At 37.9% G+C, this 18630-nt stretch overlaps 1 protein-coding gene across 6 annotated transcripts in view; it reads left to right on the forward strand.

Moving 5' to 3' along the window:
- SLC4A4 (solute carrier family 4 member 4) overlaps window positions 1–18630 on the forward strand; it is a 310190-nt gene that overhangs the window by 247912 nt on the left and 43648 nt on the right. For all 6 annotated transcript variants that reach the window (XM_064485250.1, XM_064485254.1, XM_031470303.2 and 3 more), the window contains 2 exons: window positions 1100–1170; window positions 13196–13387. In XM_064485250.1, coding sequence (XP_064341320.1) covers window positions 1100–1170; window positions 13196–13387 — 263 coding nt within the window. The remainder of the gene's footprint in view (window positions 1–1099; window positions 1171–13195; window positions 13388–18630) is intronic.

Genomic DNA, 18630 nt, shown 5'->3' on the forward strand with positions numbered 1-18630 from the left:
CAGATTCTGGGAAAAAGCAATGAAGGCCTGCCCCTTCTATTCTTCCTTCAGGGATCTTATATTCTAAATTTCAGCAGTCAAAGGAACCTGTTTGTTTCTCCTTGAAAGTTTATATAAGGGGGACCTAACACATGGCAGACTGAAAAGGCAGACTAGGGGCTTGGGAACTGGGTGGAGGGGGAATGCTCTGGGACCAAATAATAATTAGCAATTTGGATGTTAAATGAATTTTGTGATCCTCAAAGACAAAAACTTGGTAAGTGTAATTTTACATTATTTCCATAAATTAGGGATAGTCTCTGCATAATAATTTATTTTCTAAAACATAATGCTTCACATAATAGGGAAAAGATTTATCTGTTAAAGAAAGATCTTGTAATTATATATATAGAATACTTTTAAAATACTGTTTTAATTTTAGACTCATAAATAGAAAACAATGAAATAATTCGAAAAGGAGGATTGGTTTAATAAGTAAATTGAGTTCTTCTGCAAGTGACATCTTAATAAATCTACAAATGATGCCAAATTATATGAAAATAATTTAAAAACTAGATTGTTCATGTCCATTATATTTATATAATTTATTATTTATTTAGTACTTTGTTGTTGTTGTCACACATTGTGCCAAGATATCCTTTCTCAAATGAAGTCCAAATTTCCAGAATTCCTAATCAGTTAATTCCTAATTAGTAAAGCTTCAATTTTTGAGTTTTGACTGTATATGAAGCCAGTAATCAACTTCCTCACTTATTTAACAGCCATTTTTTCCACTGGGCAAAATATATTGAGTGCCTTTTAGTAACCAAGAAGTTTTTTTTTTTTTAAAACCTGAAACAAATAAATTACAATACCATCTCCTTAAATATTTGTCATTGTTTCTTAGCAGATGAGAGCACAACAGACGTGTCCAATTTTTTGGTTTTTTTGTCTAGGTGAAAGGTGAATACAGTTACAATAAATAAAAGTTTATTGTGCCTTTATGTTGTTATTGAAGACATTTTTTAATTCCCAGTCCTGCTTTTTTAGTTTCCTGATTATGCATATCATTCATTTAAATTTTATTTTTGTAGTAAAAAAAATTATCTTTTTCTTACAGTTAATATTTCAGTATCTAATGATACCATATTGGCTCCTGAGGATTTGCCAACTATTTCTTCTACTGGCATGGTAAGTGACTTAATATTTCAAATCATTTGCATATTGTATATTCTAATTATAATATTCATATGCTATCTCCCACCATTCAGCAATCTAGTCTGAACACGTATTTAATAACCAGTGATAAGTGGAGGGACAGAAAAAACATTTTCTGTGTTCTGGTCAGCTTTGTTTCCTTTTCTTTTTTCTTTTAAACTGAAGTGAGTATTTACTCCTACAACATACTTTTCAAACCTTCTCAGAAATTTAACTGTTCTGTCCATTAGTGGTCACCTTGAAATATTTTCACAAAGGAAAGCGAGGTAAGCTGACAAATGAGAGCGTGGTATCCTTTCTTTGTTTCTAGTATGATTGCGAATTCTTCTGACTCCCAGATGGTGCTGTGTTCCCTTCACTGAGGGTGATGGTAGCAGGACATTTCCCGTGTCACTGTGAAAGGACTGTGCCTCTGTCACATGACGTCCTTTCCCATGGCTTGTAACCAAGGATCTTTAAGAGACTGGAACTAAGCTTTAAAAATGAGCTGTTTTGCATGGAAGTTCGCACCCTGGAAGGAGACTTTTGTGTTGGAGAGAAAGGGGAAAGTGCTGTTTCAGACTTGCAATTGTGCTCGTTCTGCACTGGCTGTGGAAGCTTACCAAAGAATATCAATCTCTCAGTTATGAAGACAGACACCATAAGACTTTGTATTGATAGAGTGCCCATCTCTCAGGAGACCAGAACACTCCTGCGGATATTGCATAACGAGTGCCCACGTCACCCCTTTCAAAGATGATGTTTTGAATCTTTCCTGGACAACTCTCATGTTCTCTCTCGTTTTCATATTCAACGGCTCTCTTCACTTTTTTACTTACTGTTTTCTCTGCCTTTCCCCAAACTTTGCCTCTCTGTTTCTTCCATGTTTGAGAGTGTGTGTGAGTGTGTGTGTAAGAGAATACGTGTATGTTTAAAGGGCACATTCAGAAAAGAGCTCAGTTTTCAGTCTTGAGTCAGCCAGCCTAGTGCCTTAAAGGATGTGACTAAAACACCGAAAAATACATCCTTCTAGACTTTCAAGAAATTTAATTAAAATCTAATTAAAAATTTAAACTCTACATGTAATTAATTAAAATGGTAAGTTAATTTGCAATAAAAATTAATAAAACACTCACTTCCAGTGACTTAAAAAGAGATTGTTTCCTAATTTAATTCTTTTTGTAACTGATCAAGGAAAGCTTTGAAATTAATGAATTTTTAAGCCCTGTCTTTGGGCAAGTTCTAGAGAGACTCTCATAATTGATACTGTAATTATAGCAAGATGTCATTGTAAGATTCATGGAAAACAAATGGGAGTTGTGGTTGACTTCTGGTACAACTATGACAGAGGACATAAAGATACAATAATGATTGTAATTTTGCTGCCATTTATAGAGCATCTACAGGAGACCAGGTGTTTTATACATATTATCATCATTATAAACCTTAATATGTATTATAATCATTAACACCAACTACCAGGCAAGATTACCTTCATTTTCTAGATGAGAGAAACTGAAGCTCCGGGAGGTAAACAGCCTTTCTAGCTCCAGGTCACAGAGCCGTACATTAGTAGAGCAGAGATTGAACTGAGGTCTGGGTTCCATGACCTGTGGTCCTGCTGCTGCACCGCGATGCTTCAGTGTTTGCAGATTGAACTGTGTCCTTTTTTTAGTCCCTATGAATGGTCTGTGCTCCAGGACAACAGTCCCCTCATGTGTGTGTCAGTGGCATACCTTAATTAAAATGTTAAGTTGCTCTGTCCAGCACCTCTAGGGAAGAAATTAGGGGGAAAATATGTAGTGTGTGTGTAATTATGAAGAACAACTTTTGTTCTGTTCATTTCTCCTTTTCTATCTGTATCAATTCCTTTTTGTATACTTTGTGTAGACACAGACACTAAACACACACACACACACATACACACACACATGATCCAGGAATGAGAGTTAAAGAGATAATGATTTATTATCATCAGTAATAGTACCTAAAGTTGAGCACCAACTAGGGGCCAGGCTGTTTACATTAATTGTCTATAATCATCACAATAACTTTGTGAGTTAATATGTTACTGGTATTTTATTGATGAAACAGAGGCTTATAAAGGTTAGCTGACTTTCCAAAGGCCATATGACCAGTATATAGTAAAACTGGAATTTGAACTCAGGGCTTTCTAACTCCAAAATCTGCCTGTTTCCATTCTTTGGGGTAGCATACTAGCGTGTCGTGTAGAAAGACTTGGAGATACTAAGTTCTTACATCAGACTACCTGGTTTCATATGCAGCGCTCCAGTACTCAGCAGGCTGTGGGACCTTCTCAGTTCCCATCCGTACCATGATGGTGATAATAGTATTTACCTCCAGGATACTGGAAGAGCCAGGTTAATAAATAGGCAGAACTTAGCAGAGTGGCTGGCACACACCTGTCCCCCCATCAGTGTTAGGTGCTGTTTTATTCTATGTAGGTATGCTTGTCCTTCCACTCGGCTGTTTGCCATTATAACTCAGGTTAGTGGAGGGCAGAAATTAGAAGCCACTGCTTCAGACAGGCTGCTGGCTCCTCTCTTCGGCCACACTGGCTCTGCTAACCTTTCCTAGGACATGGTCAGCCACTTCACTTCCTTCTTTTCATTCGGCCATAATTAGATTATGAAAGAAGTTACTGTAAAAGTGACACGCGGCCCCTGGGCACCAGCGAGACTCCCTCTCAGAAGGCGCTGAGAACATCCTGTCAGAGGAAGGAAGCCCTTTTCTTTTCAGCTTCATTGGCATGAAGACAAGCTTTCTTCTTCCTCGTGGTGTGGGTGTGTCTTCAGGGGAAAAGAGCAGGAGAAACAGGGCATGAGAGCGTTTAGGCAGATCAGAACTCTCAGATCACCACCCTTCAAGGGAAAAAAACAGATTTCCCATTGTTTCCATTTATTGTTGGAATCATTGTGTCTTTTTTTAAATTGAAGTATAGTCAGTTTACCAATGTATTGGTTTGTGGTGTACAGCATAATGCTTCAGTCATACATACACATACATATATTTGTTTTCATATTCTTTTTCATTGTAAGTTACTGAGATATTGAACATAGTTCCCTGTGCTGTACAGAAGGACCTTGTTATTTGTCTATTCTATTTATAGTAATTAGTATCTGCAATCCTGAACTCCCAATTTATCCCTCCTCACTCCCGTAACCATAAGTTTTTTCTCTATGTCTGTGGGTCTGTTTCTGTTTTGTAAATAAGTTCATGTCTCTTTTTTAAATTCCACACGTGAGTGATATCGTATGGTATTTTTCTTTCTCTTTCTGACTTCACTTAGTATGCTGATCTTTCATCCATGTTGCTGCAAATAGCATTATTTTATTCTTTTTTATGGCTGAGTAGTAGTCCATTTTTCTTTATCCAGTCATCTGTCAGTGGACATTTAGGTTGTTTCCATGTCCTGACTATTGTAAAGTTATGCTGCTATGAACATTGGGGTGAATGTATTGTTTCAAACTAGAGTTTCCTCCAGATATATGCCCAGGAGTGGGATTGCTGGATCACAAGGTAAGTCTATTCTTTAAACTGTCTCACCATTGTCAGTTTTCCCATAGCTTTCTCACTTGGAATATCTCTTCAACCTGCAACCAATGTTCTTTAAAAGATCTCTAAATCTTTGAGACCAGCCACAGCTTATCCACGCTGTATCTCAACAGTCAGCATTGAGATGTGCTGCTTACTAGCTCTTAGAGCTAGAGAACAGATTTCAAAATCTAACATCAGTCTCTTCTGAGAAGGTGCTAGAATAGATCAGTTAGTATCTGTTTTTCATATGAGATTTTTTAAATTAAATTGAGGCAAAACCTAAGATACACAGTTCTTATGTGCTCTTTGTAATGAGTTTTGACAATTTCTTATCTCATGTAACCACCACCCAAAACAAGGTATAGCGTGTTTCCATCATCCCAGGAAGTCCCGTGAAATGCTCTATTTCCTGCATTATGCGCCAGCTTTTTGAGCCTTGGGAGATCTTTCTTTGCCCAACTGCTCTACATCCAGCCTTCAGAGAACAGATGCCTTAGCCCTGTCAGAGAGCTGAATACCTCCAAGGGATTCCCCTCAGCTCTCCTGTCCTCCTTCCCATCTCAGGAAAGTGGCTTCCTTGCACTTGATGAAATGTTGTGTCTAAGGGGAGGTTTCTCTCAGCTCTCCTGTCCAACCTCTCCAGCCTTTTATGTACAGTCTATGCAGTTGGCAAAGACCATGAAAGGGTTGGTGTGTGGATGCAGGTGGGTTGATGCCGGGGGCTCCATGGAATTCTAGCCTGTCACCCCAGACTACAGGCAGCCATTAAAAATTCATTAAAGATTTGGCTTATTTCTCCGTACCTCCATCTACAATGGATTTATCTCTACCTGCTGCTCTGCCAGGGCTTGTGCACCAGCGATCGCTTCTCTCCTATGAAGGTCTTGTCACTTTTTGGAATTTAATTTATTTAGGTTTCTTTGCATCCTTCCCTCTCTGATGGAATTTTTTAAACTGTGATTTTATAGCTTATCTGGCTTGTTTTGGTTCTTAAGTTTGGGACAACTAACAGTCTCCTGCAACTTTCTATATCTTAAGCAGAACAACCAATTTGTTTTGACAATCGCAGCTCACATGCATCCTGCAGATCATAAAGTAAGACTACAGATCACTGCCCTTCTGGCTTACCCACTGCAGGGGAAAAACCCTGAAGGAGTACATTAAATATGTAACCTTGCGACTTATTTGTCACCTTACCCTCACTTTTATATATATAAAATATAAAGGCATATATTTTACCAGTTGATATTCAAGGAGAGCAATATAGAAATCTTTCATTTTTATTTAAAATTTTTTTTGCACATTGTGTTACCCAGTGAAGCATATCATGTCTACATGGAGATCCTGTTAATCGTGGGCCTAAGAACTGTTACAGTCTCATAAATTCCACTTGGCATTCAGACATGGAAGCAAAAGTGCTTTGATTTGATGTCCTCTCAGGGTTATTCTAGGAGTTAACATTCATTTTCATGGGAAATGGAATGTCATATTAATCTTCTTGTGCATAGCATCCTTGTGATTTTCTCTCATTAAGAAAGTCCAGTGCAAAAACCACTCTGTCCTTAAATCTCCTTGAAGATTACATGTCCCTACTTTTTTTTTTTTTTTTTTAACTTTTCCTTTATTTTGGTTGGCGGGGGGTAGGTTTATTTATTTATTTTTATAGGAGGTGCTGAGGGGTTGAACCCAGGACCTCATGCATGCTAAGCATGCACTCTACCACTGAGCTATACCCTCCCCCAACATGTTCCTACTTTAAAAAATATTATGGAAAATTTAAAACATGCACTTAAATAGGCAGAATAATGATACAATAAATCCTTCTCTACACATCACCTAGCTTTGATGACTGTCAGAATTTTGCCTATTCTCTCTCGTGTATCCCCCACTTTGTCTCTGGGGAGGATGCTGTCATATTTTAAATTTTTAAATTAATCCTTCAGTAGATATTTGACTTTTTAGATTTATAAACACTGAATACAGACAGGGTCATTCTCTAGACAGTGAGATCCAGAAAAATAGGTAGAAATCTCTTTTCATGAGATTGCCCTTGGTTAAGACCCTCAGCAACTTGGTCCCATTTTCTTGGCACCTCTTTTTCTTACACCTGTTTATGCAGACACTCTGCTTTGGCCCACCTGGTGCACTCACTGTGAGTTCTTCCATTTGGTGAGTATTCGATAAGTTGTAGACTTAAAGGACTTACTGGGTAAGTGACTGAAGCATTGTATGTCTCTAAATCAGCATCTTTGCTCATGGTGTGTCTCTGTCTAATGCTTTACTTCTTTGTTTCTGCCAATACAGGAAGAAATATACATCCGAAATTTGTCACTTTCATTCCCTTTTCCATTGGCTTTTGTTGCTCTCGGCCATTCCTTCCTAGTTGTTGTCCTGCCACTTTTCTCCCTACTGCCTTTTGAGTATGAGAGTTCTACAAAGACAAGTCTTTCTTGCAAGGTGTAGTTTAATTTTTGTCTTCCTTGTGCTCCATGAAATTAGTAAGTCCCTCTTCTGATCTACTCACCTCTTTCTTTAACTGCCTTGTATAATTAGCTAATATTTAAGTGGTCATATTTTATTTCTCTAATAAACCTTTTCAAAATTGTTCTTCTTTATTGCTCCCTTAAAGCTTATCTTAGTTTATCCATATAATTGGGGCCCAATGCATTTTCTGTTTTGTTTTGACCACATTTCTCTACTTTCTGTTTTGTTACTCAAAAAAAGCCTATATCTAATTGAAATAGTTTCACCAGAGTTAGAAAAAAAAAATAGAGTCATGGTTGCACTTGAATTTCAGATAAATAATGAATAATTTTTTTTAGTGTAAGTATGTCCCACATATTGCATAGGGCATACTTATACTGAAAATGTTATTCATTGTTTATCTGAAATTCAGATGTAACTGGGAATCCTGTATTTTGCCTGATCACTGTAAAGTGAAAGTTTATTTTGCTTTCATTTTGTCCTCCAATTGAAAGGATAGATAAATTGATAGGTATCTTCCTTAAATATGTCAAATATTTGGATCTTGATGAATGATTTCATTCATTCGGTTAACTGTGGCTTATTTTGGTGCCTGCTGTATCCTAAATTGGACTCTGCCCGTGTCTTGGTCAGCTCTTCATTCTTATTTTTGGTGAACACACAGTCCCTTGGGTCTGCAGATGCTATGCGTTTGTCATTTCTGGCTTCTACCCATCTCTGGTCTGAACAGGCCAAGTCCTAGTCACACTCTCCCCCCATCTCTCTCTCCAGCTTAATCTTTCATCTTCCTTTCTCCACCCTTCTTATTCCCAGCACCCTCTTTATCCTTCCATACCCATAACTGGGTTCTTTCTCATCCATCACAAGCATCTCAGAAGTCTTCACCAGCCCTGAAGAACTTGCCTGGGTCATGTAATGCTTACATGCTCTAGCCTGTCCTTTGGCCACTGTATTTCTTGAAAAAAAAAATTGTCTGGAATTGCCATTTCAATTTTTCACTCTCCCACATTTCTCAGCTAATTTCTCTTATTTGAATCCTCGCTCAAGAAATTACCAAAGCATTCTAGTTACCAAAAATAATAAAAATATATCAATGGATTTTGTTCAGTCTTCATTCCTCATTATCATTTCTGCAACGTTTGACCCTCTCAGCTCTCCCCCATTTTCCCTTCTTTTCATTTTCAATATACTCTTTGTACCTTTCCTTTTACCCATCATTCTCTTGTGATGTCTCTACTTCCGTTGTGGGTACCTGAGATGTTTCACACTCTTTTCTCCTAGCACATTTTCCTTTTGTAGTTTTATTAAATCTTACTACTTCAGTGATCAGTTCTTTGCAGCTAACTCCTTAGTCGATGTCTCCAAACTTGTCATCTTTTCCAGCTGCAGGTCACCAGTCCCACTGGACATCTCTCTGAGCATTTCCAGCTTATCACACTGATGGTCTCACTGAGGGAAGCTACAGTGTACTTTTAATAGGAAGTTAGAAGCAGCATGAGAAATAGAGGTCACGTGCTATGAGAGTTCTGACAGGCAGAGAGGACCTCTGAGATTATATTCCTATCTGTCTTGTTCTTTAGATTCTGATTTAACCACTTAAACCCTGTGTATAGAATTTTGCATAGGAAATAAAGATCAAAGCTATGGAGAAATGAGAATCTCCTCTAAGGAGTAAAGGACAGAGCAATGAGATAAAAGTCTCCTGCCCTAAGCCCAGAGGAGACAGTGATCACTTGAAAGAGGCTTGTAGCCATGGTTGTGGGTGAGATGTGATACATTTTAATATAAAGTCTTCACCATAATGTAACTTGTGAGAAAGAGAGGAATTAACAATGATTTCAGGGTTTTCTGTTCTTAGAATGTAGGAGGATGAAGTTGCTATTAACAGAGATGGGCAAGACCCTAAGGGTCGCAGGCTTCAGGAGGAAGATTAGGAGTTAGTTTTGAACATGTGAAGTTTAAAATGCCTCTGAGCATGTAAGTAGGATGTAGAATAGTTTACTAAAAAGTAATAACAAAATGACTAATCTTTCTTTGAATTGGAGAACATTTGCTGAGGAGTTAACAAAGCACTGTTAATCCTAAAAGCATGAAGTTGTTTTCAGAGTAAATGAGAGTTGGAGTGTGGCTGAAATACACAGAGAATGTCATATTAGGAGAACAGAATTATCTCAGTTATAACAGCACTAGAGCAGCACTTCTGAAGCTGCAATGCATCACTGGCTCCTTTGAGGTTCTAATGAAATCTGTGGTGGCTCTTCCCAGAGAAATGTACACGCACACAGTATTTTACATATTTAAGGGGACTCGGGGATTTCTTTCTTTTTCATGTCACTTGGCATCTCTGTTGGGTATGTCTGGCACAGAGTTGCCCTCTTTCAGGAGCCAGTGTCACTTGGTTGTACATTTTCCACCATGACTTACTGAACCGTAATCAGACTGGTTTGCATGCGAAGAATGCTAGTCACTTTAGAGCATTTTTTAAAGTTATGATCACAGGATCTTCCTGGTACTCTAAGTGACAGGTCCTCTTTGTAGCTGCACAGGAAAGTGAAGTTACTTTTTTCTGTCTTTCACCTGAATAGTGATAGAGTTGAGATTGAAACCCATGAAGATATTTTCCCAGTCTGCTGCTTTAGTACATTTTCAATCTCTCCTTCAAAATAAATGAACTTAGGAGGAATCACTTACGTCTTTTTGCTTATTCTATGACTTACTACAATCTGAAAATTACAAATGATCAAAACTAGAATTACTTAAAATCAATCAGTTAGTATCAAAAACACTGTTCATGAAATAATAAGTGTAAAAGGCTGCCAAACAAAAATGTGTAATGTACTATTCTGCTGAAATCATGAAGATTTCATTTAAAAGAATAATGTAAAGTAACATAGGAGCCCTGGACAAGAAATTAAACCTTTTTCTGTAAAGGAACAGATAGTAGATATGTTAGGATTTGTGGGCCAGTCTCTGTTGAAATCCCTCAATGCTACAGTTGTAGCAGAAAGCGGCTGTGAACAATATGTAAATCAATGAGCATGACTGTGTTTCAATAAAACTTTTATTTACAGAAACAGGGGAGGAGGGTGGCAGAATTTCATCTGTGAGATGTAGTTTGCTGATTCTGGGATTAAACTATTCATGGTAATTTTAGATAACTTTTAATAAGAGATGGGTAGACAGAGAGAGAGGTAGGTGGATAACTTTAAATGAAACGGCATTGTTTTTAAAGCAACGTTCCTCTCAGACTGAGCTGGGAATCCAGAGAGGTGAGTCAGGGGCTGCCTTGAGGTAGGTAGATGTGTTGAGAGACAGACTTAAATGCCTCCTCACTGGTGTAAAGGCAGAATAGCTCAGTTTTAATTATTGGGGCTCTGCATAAATTTTACATGAAAAAGGTGTTTGCTGATGATAAAACTTTGGAAACCATTAGATTTTGCAAGCGGCAACTGGTATCAGTGCAGTTTCTCTTGTTTTTAATGTACCCCTTACCTGGGCAAGGCAAAATTGACCTCTGAAGCAAAAAATATAATTTTTATGCAAAAGTATCTGTTTCACAAATATATTGAGATATGTTGTAATAAAAATTACATAAATCGGTATCTGTGATGATTAAATTATCAGCTAATTATTGAACACTCTACTTTGCATGTTTCCTTGTGTACACCATTAACAGATGAGTCATGCTCGGTCTTAATGCTTAGTTCTTGATACAGGTTTTGCCTGAAGTTTTATGGAGTTCACATTCATTGATAGCAGCTTATATGGAATGATAACACTGAGAAATGGAAAAAATATAGATGCTTTTCCAGTGATATTTAAGTAGAATTCCTTACTAGCTAGAGTTTAAGTTTTATGGGAATGGGAAACTGTATATTAAGACATAGATACTTATGCATACGTGCTGCCTGAAGTTTTTATACTGAAGCTCTTAGTGAAAGATGGTGTTTGGAGGCTAACTTTTCTGTTCAGTGACACAGAGAATCATTTGAGGTATACAAACTAGTGATGTTGGCATTTTAAGTTGATCATAAACAAGGGAACATGTATATCACTTCATGCACATCTATGTAGTTTATACCTCAGCCTGAATCTCAGTCAGCAAATCAATAAAACTGCCTGATGGGATTGTTTCCACGCTGCTTACCACTTTGGAAAGCTCCAGCTACGAACGATTCTGCTGACATTAAAGTGCTGAAATAAAAGTGAAATTATGGTAAATTTTTGCTGATTTTAAAACAAAAGAAATCTGTTACCTCTTATGACCTCTAACCCTGAAATGTACTGTGCTAAAAACACTCATATGCAGAAATCTGAAAAACAAAATGAGAAGTGATTAATCACCTCTCAGAAGTAGAGTTTGATTAAAGAGTAATTGTGCAATTCAGCTGTTTACACGTTGAAACTAATATTTCAGGGAAATGTCTAGAGTTGTTTTTCCCCCTGACTTAAGTAAGAACTTTACCTTTGAGCTCTATAAAAATACGAATTCCTTCTGGCCAGAGAGTCTTCTTGCATGTGCATGATCATCTTTTATGACTAGATTACTTATATCATGAGAATTCGTGACTAGTAAGGGATACTGATGATGCATTTGGTATGAGGTAGAACTCTTGCCCCAAAGGACAGGAAAAATTTATCTTTATTTATTGTCAAATTACTCTTCTGTTAGCACATGACATAGCCATTAACCCTGGACCTAGGAGGAAGTCCAACATCATGGCACTGGCAGATTCGGTGTTTTGTGAAGCTCTCTTTCCTGGCTCATTGCCAGTCTTCTCATTGTGTCCTCAAATGGCGGACAGGGAGCTCTCTGGGATCTCTTTCACAAGGGCACTAATCCCATTCATGAAGGCTCCACCCTCATGATCTAATCTCCTTCCAAAGGCCCTTCTTCCAAATACCATCACATAGGGAATTAGGTTTCAGCATATGAATTTTCATGGAGCCCAATTATTCAGATAGTAGCACCCCATTAGCATTGGTCAGCAACAGGTTGCAAGGGGGCATATCCTTCCAGGTGAGGCAGCTCTGATGCAGCAAAAGGCAGCTGTCTAGAGAAGGAGGCAGCTGTAAGCTGATAGCAGCTACAACTCAGAGCAGCTGGAGGTTGGTTGCACTGGCCTTATCTACTGTGCTAGCCCAGTGATTCTCTTGCATGTTAGAACAGCAAATAGAAACAGGAGTGAGCTGTTATCAAAATGTACAGCACTGACAACATGACAACAAATCATGAGGTAGAAGAAAATTTGAAAATTGAACTATGAATTTGAGGCCAAGTAACACGGGAACAGAGATCCCATCCCCAACTCCACAGCCCATCACAGCACATTCCAGTAGTGGGTGCTCGTGGTGCTGACCTGGAGTCAATGAGAAAAAAGCTGTATTTTATTAAGGTATGTAACTGAAAAAGCAGAAATCTCCAACATTTTTATAGTTTAATTCCTTAAGTCACCACTCTGTAGATATTCAGGAAAGAAATAGCTCATTTGTGAAAGTGCTGGGTAAATTAATTGACCAGATACAACATTTGGAGCATTAACTATAGGACCATTAGCTTGGAGCACAAGAAGCCACAAAAGTAAGTACTTTTTGAACAACAAAGTTGCTTCACAGAGTCTCGTGTTTTGAGACTTAATTATTGTGTCTCGGTTTACTCTCAGAAAGGTTCACAGGAAAGAAGGACTTTGTGGTTTGTTGCTGTTGAACAGATGGGGGATTGTAGGGTTGGAGCACGAACTCGGTAGCGGATTGCATCACTCTCATTATCTTTTCAATAATTGCTAGCCTCCTGCCCCCTCCCCCACCCTTACCTGTTATTCCGTTAACACCTCCTCAGGTTTCACCCTCCAGTGGTTAATCCTCAGACTGTTTTACAGAGACTTTGAGCATAATTCCCTATCAGCCCATCAAGTATCAAAAGCTGTTTTGATGTGTCAGCATCATCTAGAAAAGCTGTCATGTTTTTCTTCTGCAGTACCATAACACTACCTTTGACTGGGCACTTTTGTCGAAGAAGGAGTGTTTGAAATATGGAGGAAAGCTCGTGGGGAACAACTGTGATTTTGTTCCTGATATCACACTCATGTCTTTCATCCTCTTCTTGGGCACCTACACCTCTTCTATGGCTCTGAAAAAATTCAAAACTAGTCGCTATTTTCCAACCATGGTAAGTACCTGAGCTTTAAGTCGTTTTCACTGAATTTCCACAATATCAAGACTAATACAGTATTACAAAATGAAAAAGGCACTTGTAGTTCTACCTTCCCAATATATTTTTGCGTGTTTAAAAAATTGCTTTCTAGTCTTTGTCTGTGTGCATACATATTTTTAACATAATTGTAGTCCAGCTTTGAAAACCCTTCCAAGCACTTTGCTCACATAATTCTAGCCTAAATCCTGACTGTCATGATTCCAACTGGACTGAAAGGAAAAAGTTAGGTATATTCTGTATAAAAACGCACAAGTTAATAAAGAGACCTTTTTTATTTTTATTTTTTTATATCAGACATGGTTTTATTTTCAAAGAATAAACATATTTTCTAATATAATCACATTGACAGAAATATTAGTCAGGATGAAATGAAGCCAATTAAGTATTTATTTATAAAGAGACCTTTTGTAATCATTTCCCAGTGTGGTGTTGTTTTGAATCATCATGTTGTGGACCTTAAACTTACATATATTTTATATCAATATCTGTATAAAGCTAAAAAACTACAGAGTTAAAAAAAAAGAAAGAGACCTTTTAAATCCATAGTGTGTTTAAGTAAGCAAAAACTCTTTTCATATTAATCAGGAATTTTGATACAGAGTTCTTTGATCATCAGCTTTACATGTGAGTAATTTAGTAGTTGAATTATGAGCTCTGGGAGTAAACTTAAACTGTGTTGTTACACAAGTATTGGTATAAGATATGATTGTTGTCTGAGCCAACCTTCCCTTCCCATAATGATGAATGTCGTAGTATGGAAACACAGATAATGGAGCTGGGTTGTGCAGACATCCTGTCTCCCATTAATATGCCTGGGGGAGCTTAAAATCAAAACTGTGGTTCCTTGAGAGACTATGAGATAAGACCAGCATTTAGTTAATGGCATTTTGGTTTTTTACCTGCAGAATGAAACTGAGATAATCCTTTGCTTTACAGTTCAATTCTCACTGTTTTAGGAATGCAGTCATTCTTAGTAATCCCACGTATACCTGATTTTTATCAGTGAACTGCTCCATCCAGCTGGCATCTCATGAAATCTCTCCTCTTGTGTTTTGTGTAGAAGGAGTGCGGGGACTTTGGAAGACAGGAGATGCAGTTGATGAAGTTCCTCCTTTTAATTCCTGGGAAATGAAACTGAAAACTAACATATTCACTTTCAGCTAGGAAATCTTTTGACTCTGATATTTCTTATAAAATGGAAAATAAAGGGGAGGGTTGATGATGGTCTTAGTCTGTTTGGGCAGCTGTAACAATATCAGAGACTGGGGGCCTATAAACACCAGAAATTTATTTCTGATAGTTGTAGAGGCTGCAAGTCCAAGGTTGGGGGCCAGCGTGGTCAGGTGAGGACCTTCTTCTTGGTTTATGGCAGCATCTTTTCACTGCATCCTCAGGTGGTAGAAGGGCTAGGGAGCCCTTTATAGGAACACTAATGCCGTTCACAAAGGCTCCATCCTCATACTCTGCCTAAGGCCCCACCTCCTTAATATCATCTTCTTTGTGGGTTAGAATTTCCTCAGAGAGATTTTAGTGGGACACAGTATTCAGACCACAGCAATAATGAAATGTCCTGAACTAGCTGGCCCAAAGAACGGAAAGTTTCCTTGCAGTGAGGTGGAGAGAGAAGTGTCCAACTTTGCCTTCAGTGGACATCACAGACTGGTGGTCCACAGGCAGAATTCAGCCCCCAGCCATTCTTTGTTTAGCCCAGTTTGTAAACACACACACACACACACACACGCACGCACACTTGAGGGCTTAAGGGGAACCTGCTCTTTGCAAGTAGGTAGTTATTGTCAACACAACTTTCTGTGGTCTAAGACTTGACTGCTTCACACATTCAGATTAAGGGCTTGTCCCTGAAAACATTTGAGTTTGTGACACCAGTTCACATACCAGGAAATGTGCTCACTCAGTCCACCTCTTCAATGGTGTAAATTATTTCTAGAAAAGATTCCTGGCTAGTCTTCGAGGATGGTTTCATCTTCTTTATTGAGATGTTTCCTTTTTAATTACTAATTCATTGGGCATTTTTTCCTCTTTTTTTTTTTTGGCTTACACTTTGGGAATCATCATTCTTTTTATCTCTTCCACTTACCAAAGTCTGATATTACTTTGGCATAGTAGGTAGAAAAGTGGAAAATTTGGGAAGCACTTGTAAGTTAGCAAAAAAAAGTTAATTTTGCCCTTAAGATGAATAGAGATTATTTAAACTGTTTATGTAGACACCACCTTTTTTTTTCCCAGCATTAAGTCCCAAATTGATAATAGCTCTTCAGACTTAAAGAAATTGCCCCTTTGTAAGAGCCCAAGCAGGTAGTTTCTCAGACATGGCTAAATGTTGAGAAATGTTGGAAAATGTTGAATATATGAAAACAGAATAATGAGCAAAGTGGTGAGAGTGGACATCCTTGTCTTGTTCCAAATTTTAGTGGGAAGGCTTTCAACTTTTCACCGTTGACTGTTATGCTGGCTGTAGGTTTGTCATAAATAGCTTTTATTATGTTGAGGTATGTTCCCTCTATACCCAGTTTAGTTAGAATTTTTGTCATAAATGGGTGTTGAATTTTATCAAGTGCTTTTTCTGCATCTATTGAGATGTTCATGTGATTTTTGTCCTTTCTCTTGTTAATGTGGTATATCACATTGATTGACTTGCATATGTTGAACCATCCTTGTGTCCCTGGGATGAACCCAACTTGATCATGGTGTATGGTTTTTTTTATGTGTTGTTGGATTCTGTTTGCTAATATTTTGTTGATCATTTTTGCATCTATGTTCATCAATAATATTGGCCTATAGTTTTCTTTTTTGGTAGTGTCTTTATCTGGCTTTGGTATCAGGGTGATGGGGGCTTCATAGAATGAGTTGGGGAGTATCCCCTCCTCTTCAGTCTTTTGAAAGAGTTTGAGAAGGATCAGTATGAGCTCTTCTTTGTATGTTTGATAGAGTTCCCCAGTGAAGCCATCTGGTCCCAGACTTTTGTTTTCAGGGAGGTTTTTTTTATTGCTGATTCTGTTTTACTTCTAGTGATTGGTCTGTTCAAGTGATCTATTTCTTCTTGATTGTTTTGATGGACTGTATGTTTCTAGAAACTTGTCCATTTCTTCTGAGTTGTCCAATTTATTTTGCCATATAGTTGTTCACAGTATCCTCTTACGATTTTTTGTATTTCTGTGGTGTTGGTTGTAATTTCTCCATTTTCATTTCTTATTTTGTTTATTTGTGTCCTCTCCCTTTTCTTCTTGGTGAGCCTGGCCAGAGGTTTGTCAATTTTGTTTACTTTTTCAAAAAATCAGCTCTTGGTTTGATTGATTTTTCTGTTGTTTTTTAATCTCTATTCTATTTATTTCCTCCCTGATCTTTATTATTTCTTTCCTTCTGCTGACTGTGGGTTTGTTTGTTCTCTTTTTCTAATTCTTTTAGGTGGTAGGTTAGGTTGTTTATTTGAGATTGTTCTTGTTTTTTGAGGAAGGCCTGTATCACTATGAACTTCCCTCTTAGGACTGCTTTTGCTGCAACCCATGGATTTTGTGTGATTGTGTTTTCATTGTCATTTGTCTCAAAGTATTTTTTAATTTCTTCTTTGATTTCATCGTTGACCCATTGGTTTTTTAGTAGCATGTTGTTTAGTCTCCATGCAGTTGTTTTTTTCTGATTTGTTTTTCTGTGGTTGATTTCTAGTTTCATGCCCTTGTGGTCAGAAAAGATGCTTCAGATAGTTTCTATCTTCTTAAATTTGTTGAAGCTTCTGGTGTGCCTGAGTATGTGGTCTGTCCTAAAAAATGTTCCATGAGCACTTGAAAAGAATGTATATTCTGTTCTTTGGGGATGTAATGTCCTAAAAATATCAACAAGTCCAGTCGTTCTGTTATGTCATTTAGTATCTCTGTTACCTTATTGATTTTCTGTATGGAACACCTGTCCAGTGATGTTAGTGGGGTGTTAAAGTCTCCTACGATTATTGTATTCCCATCAATTTCTCCCTTTATGTCTGTCAGTATTTGTTTTATATATTTAGGTGCTCCTATATTGGGTGCATATATGTTAATGGGTACAATATCCTCATTCCTCATCTTGTATTGGTACGTCCATATTCTTTTAAGCACTAGTATTCTATAATTTTAAAAAGAGTTTTCTGATTCCATCTTATAAATTAAATAAATTATTTGTATTCAACGTGTTCTTATAGTAATGATCAGGACTTACAGATTTCCCAAGATTTGTATTATCTTTTTGCCAGGTCTGGTTTTGCAGTGGCTGCCAACCTCTGTCTGTGAGTGATCCATGATTGCTGTATAGCAAATTCAAAATGTAGGGTTTTCTTTTCACATTTGAGCATATGCATCTCCCTGTATTGCTTATCTCACCTGATAACACTGCCTCTCCTCACAGCCACGCAGGATCAAAATCTTAAAATCACATTTGATGTATCAGAGTCCCAGAGCAGGAAGTAAATTATACACTCAAATTAGAATCATCTGAGGGGTTGAATAAAAGCATTAGTTACAAAGGTGAGGTTAGATTTAGAGAAACCACAAGGGAGAGTGCCGTGTCCTGTGAGAGTAAGAGTGGGGTTGTTACTCCCTGACTCAAAAGATGTGGAGAGGGAGGGGTTGCTGGAACCTGGGAGAAGAGAGAATGGAAGATAGAGCTTTTGTCCGAGGCACCGTGACCTTGGGTTGAGGGGTTTAGCCAGCCTGAGGCAGCCTCAAAGGAATATAGCTTTGGGAATCGATACTTTGATATCTTCCCCCTGATGGTGTGCACAGGTTGCTGCAGGCTGAACCCTGCTGGAATCTGGAGAGCAAGGGAGCCTACTGTAGACCTCACTGACCAGCCTCCAAAGGGAAAGAGCCTGGTGGAAAAGAGCAGAAAGTGGATCTGGTGTGACAGAAGATACTATCGATCATATTTACCTCTCCAAGTTTTTCTTTATCAAATTAAACTCGTCACAGCTCCCTTGATTATCCTATTATAATCACTCTCCTTTACACTTACTCTTCTCTTCCCCTATTTCAGTCTCTCATTATCTTTGCCTAGACCAGTGTCACTTATTCATGCTTTCCCTCCCTCATAAAGCCACTAGCAGTCCATCAGTATTAACATTAAAGATGAAATGTTTTGCCTTTGCTAGCCTGTCCATCAGGAACTTGATTTATCTCTCAGGAACTTACAGAGAGCCCTAATGCTCAGTG

This window comes from Camelus dromedarius, chromosome 1, assembly GCF_036321535.1.
Source record: "Camelus dromedarius isolate mCamDro1 chromosome 1, mCamDro1.pat, whole genome shotgun sequence".
Classification (NCBI taxonomy): Eukaryota; Metazoa; Chordata; class Mammalia; order Artiodactyla; family Camelidae; genus Camelus; species Camelus dromedarius.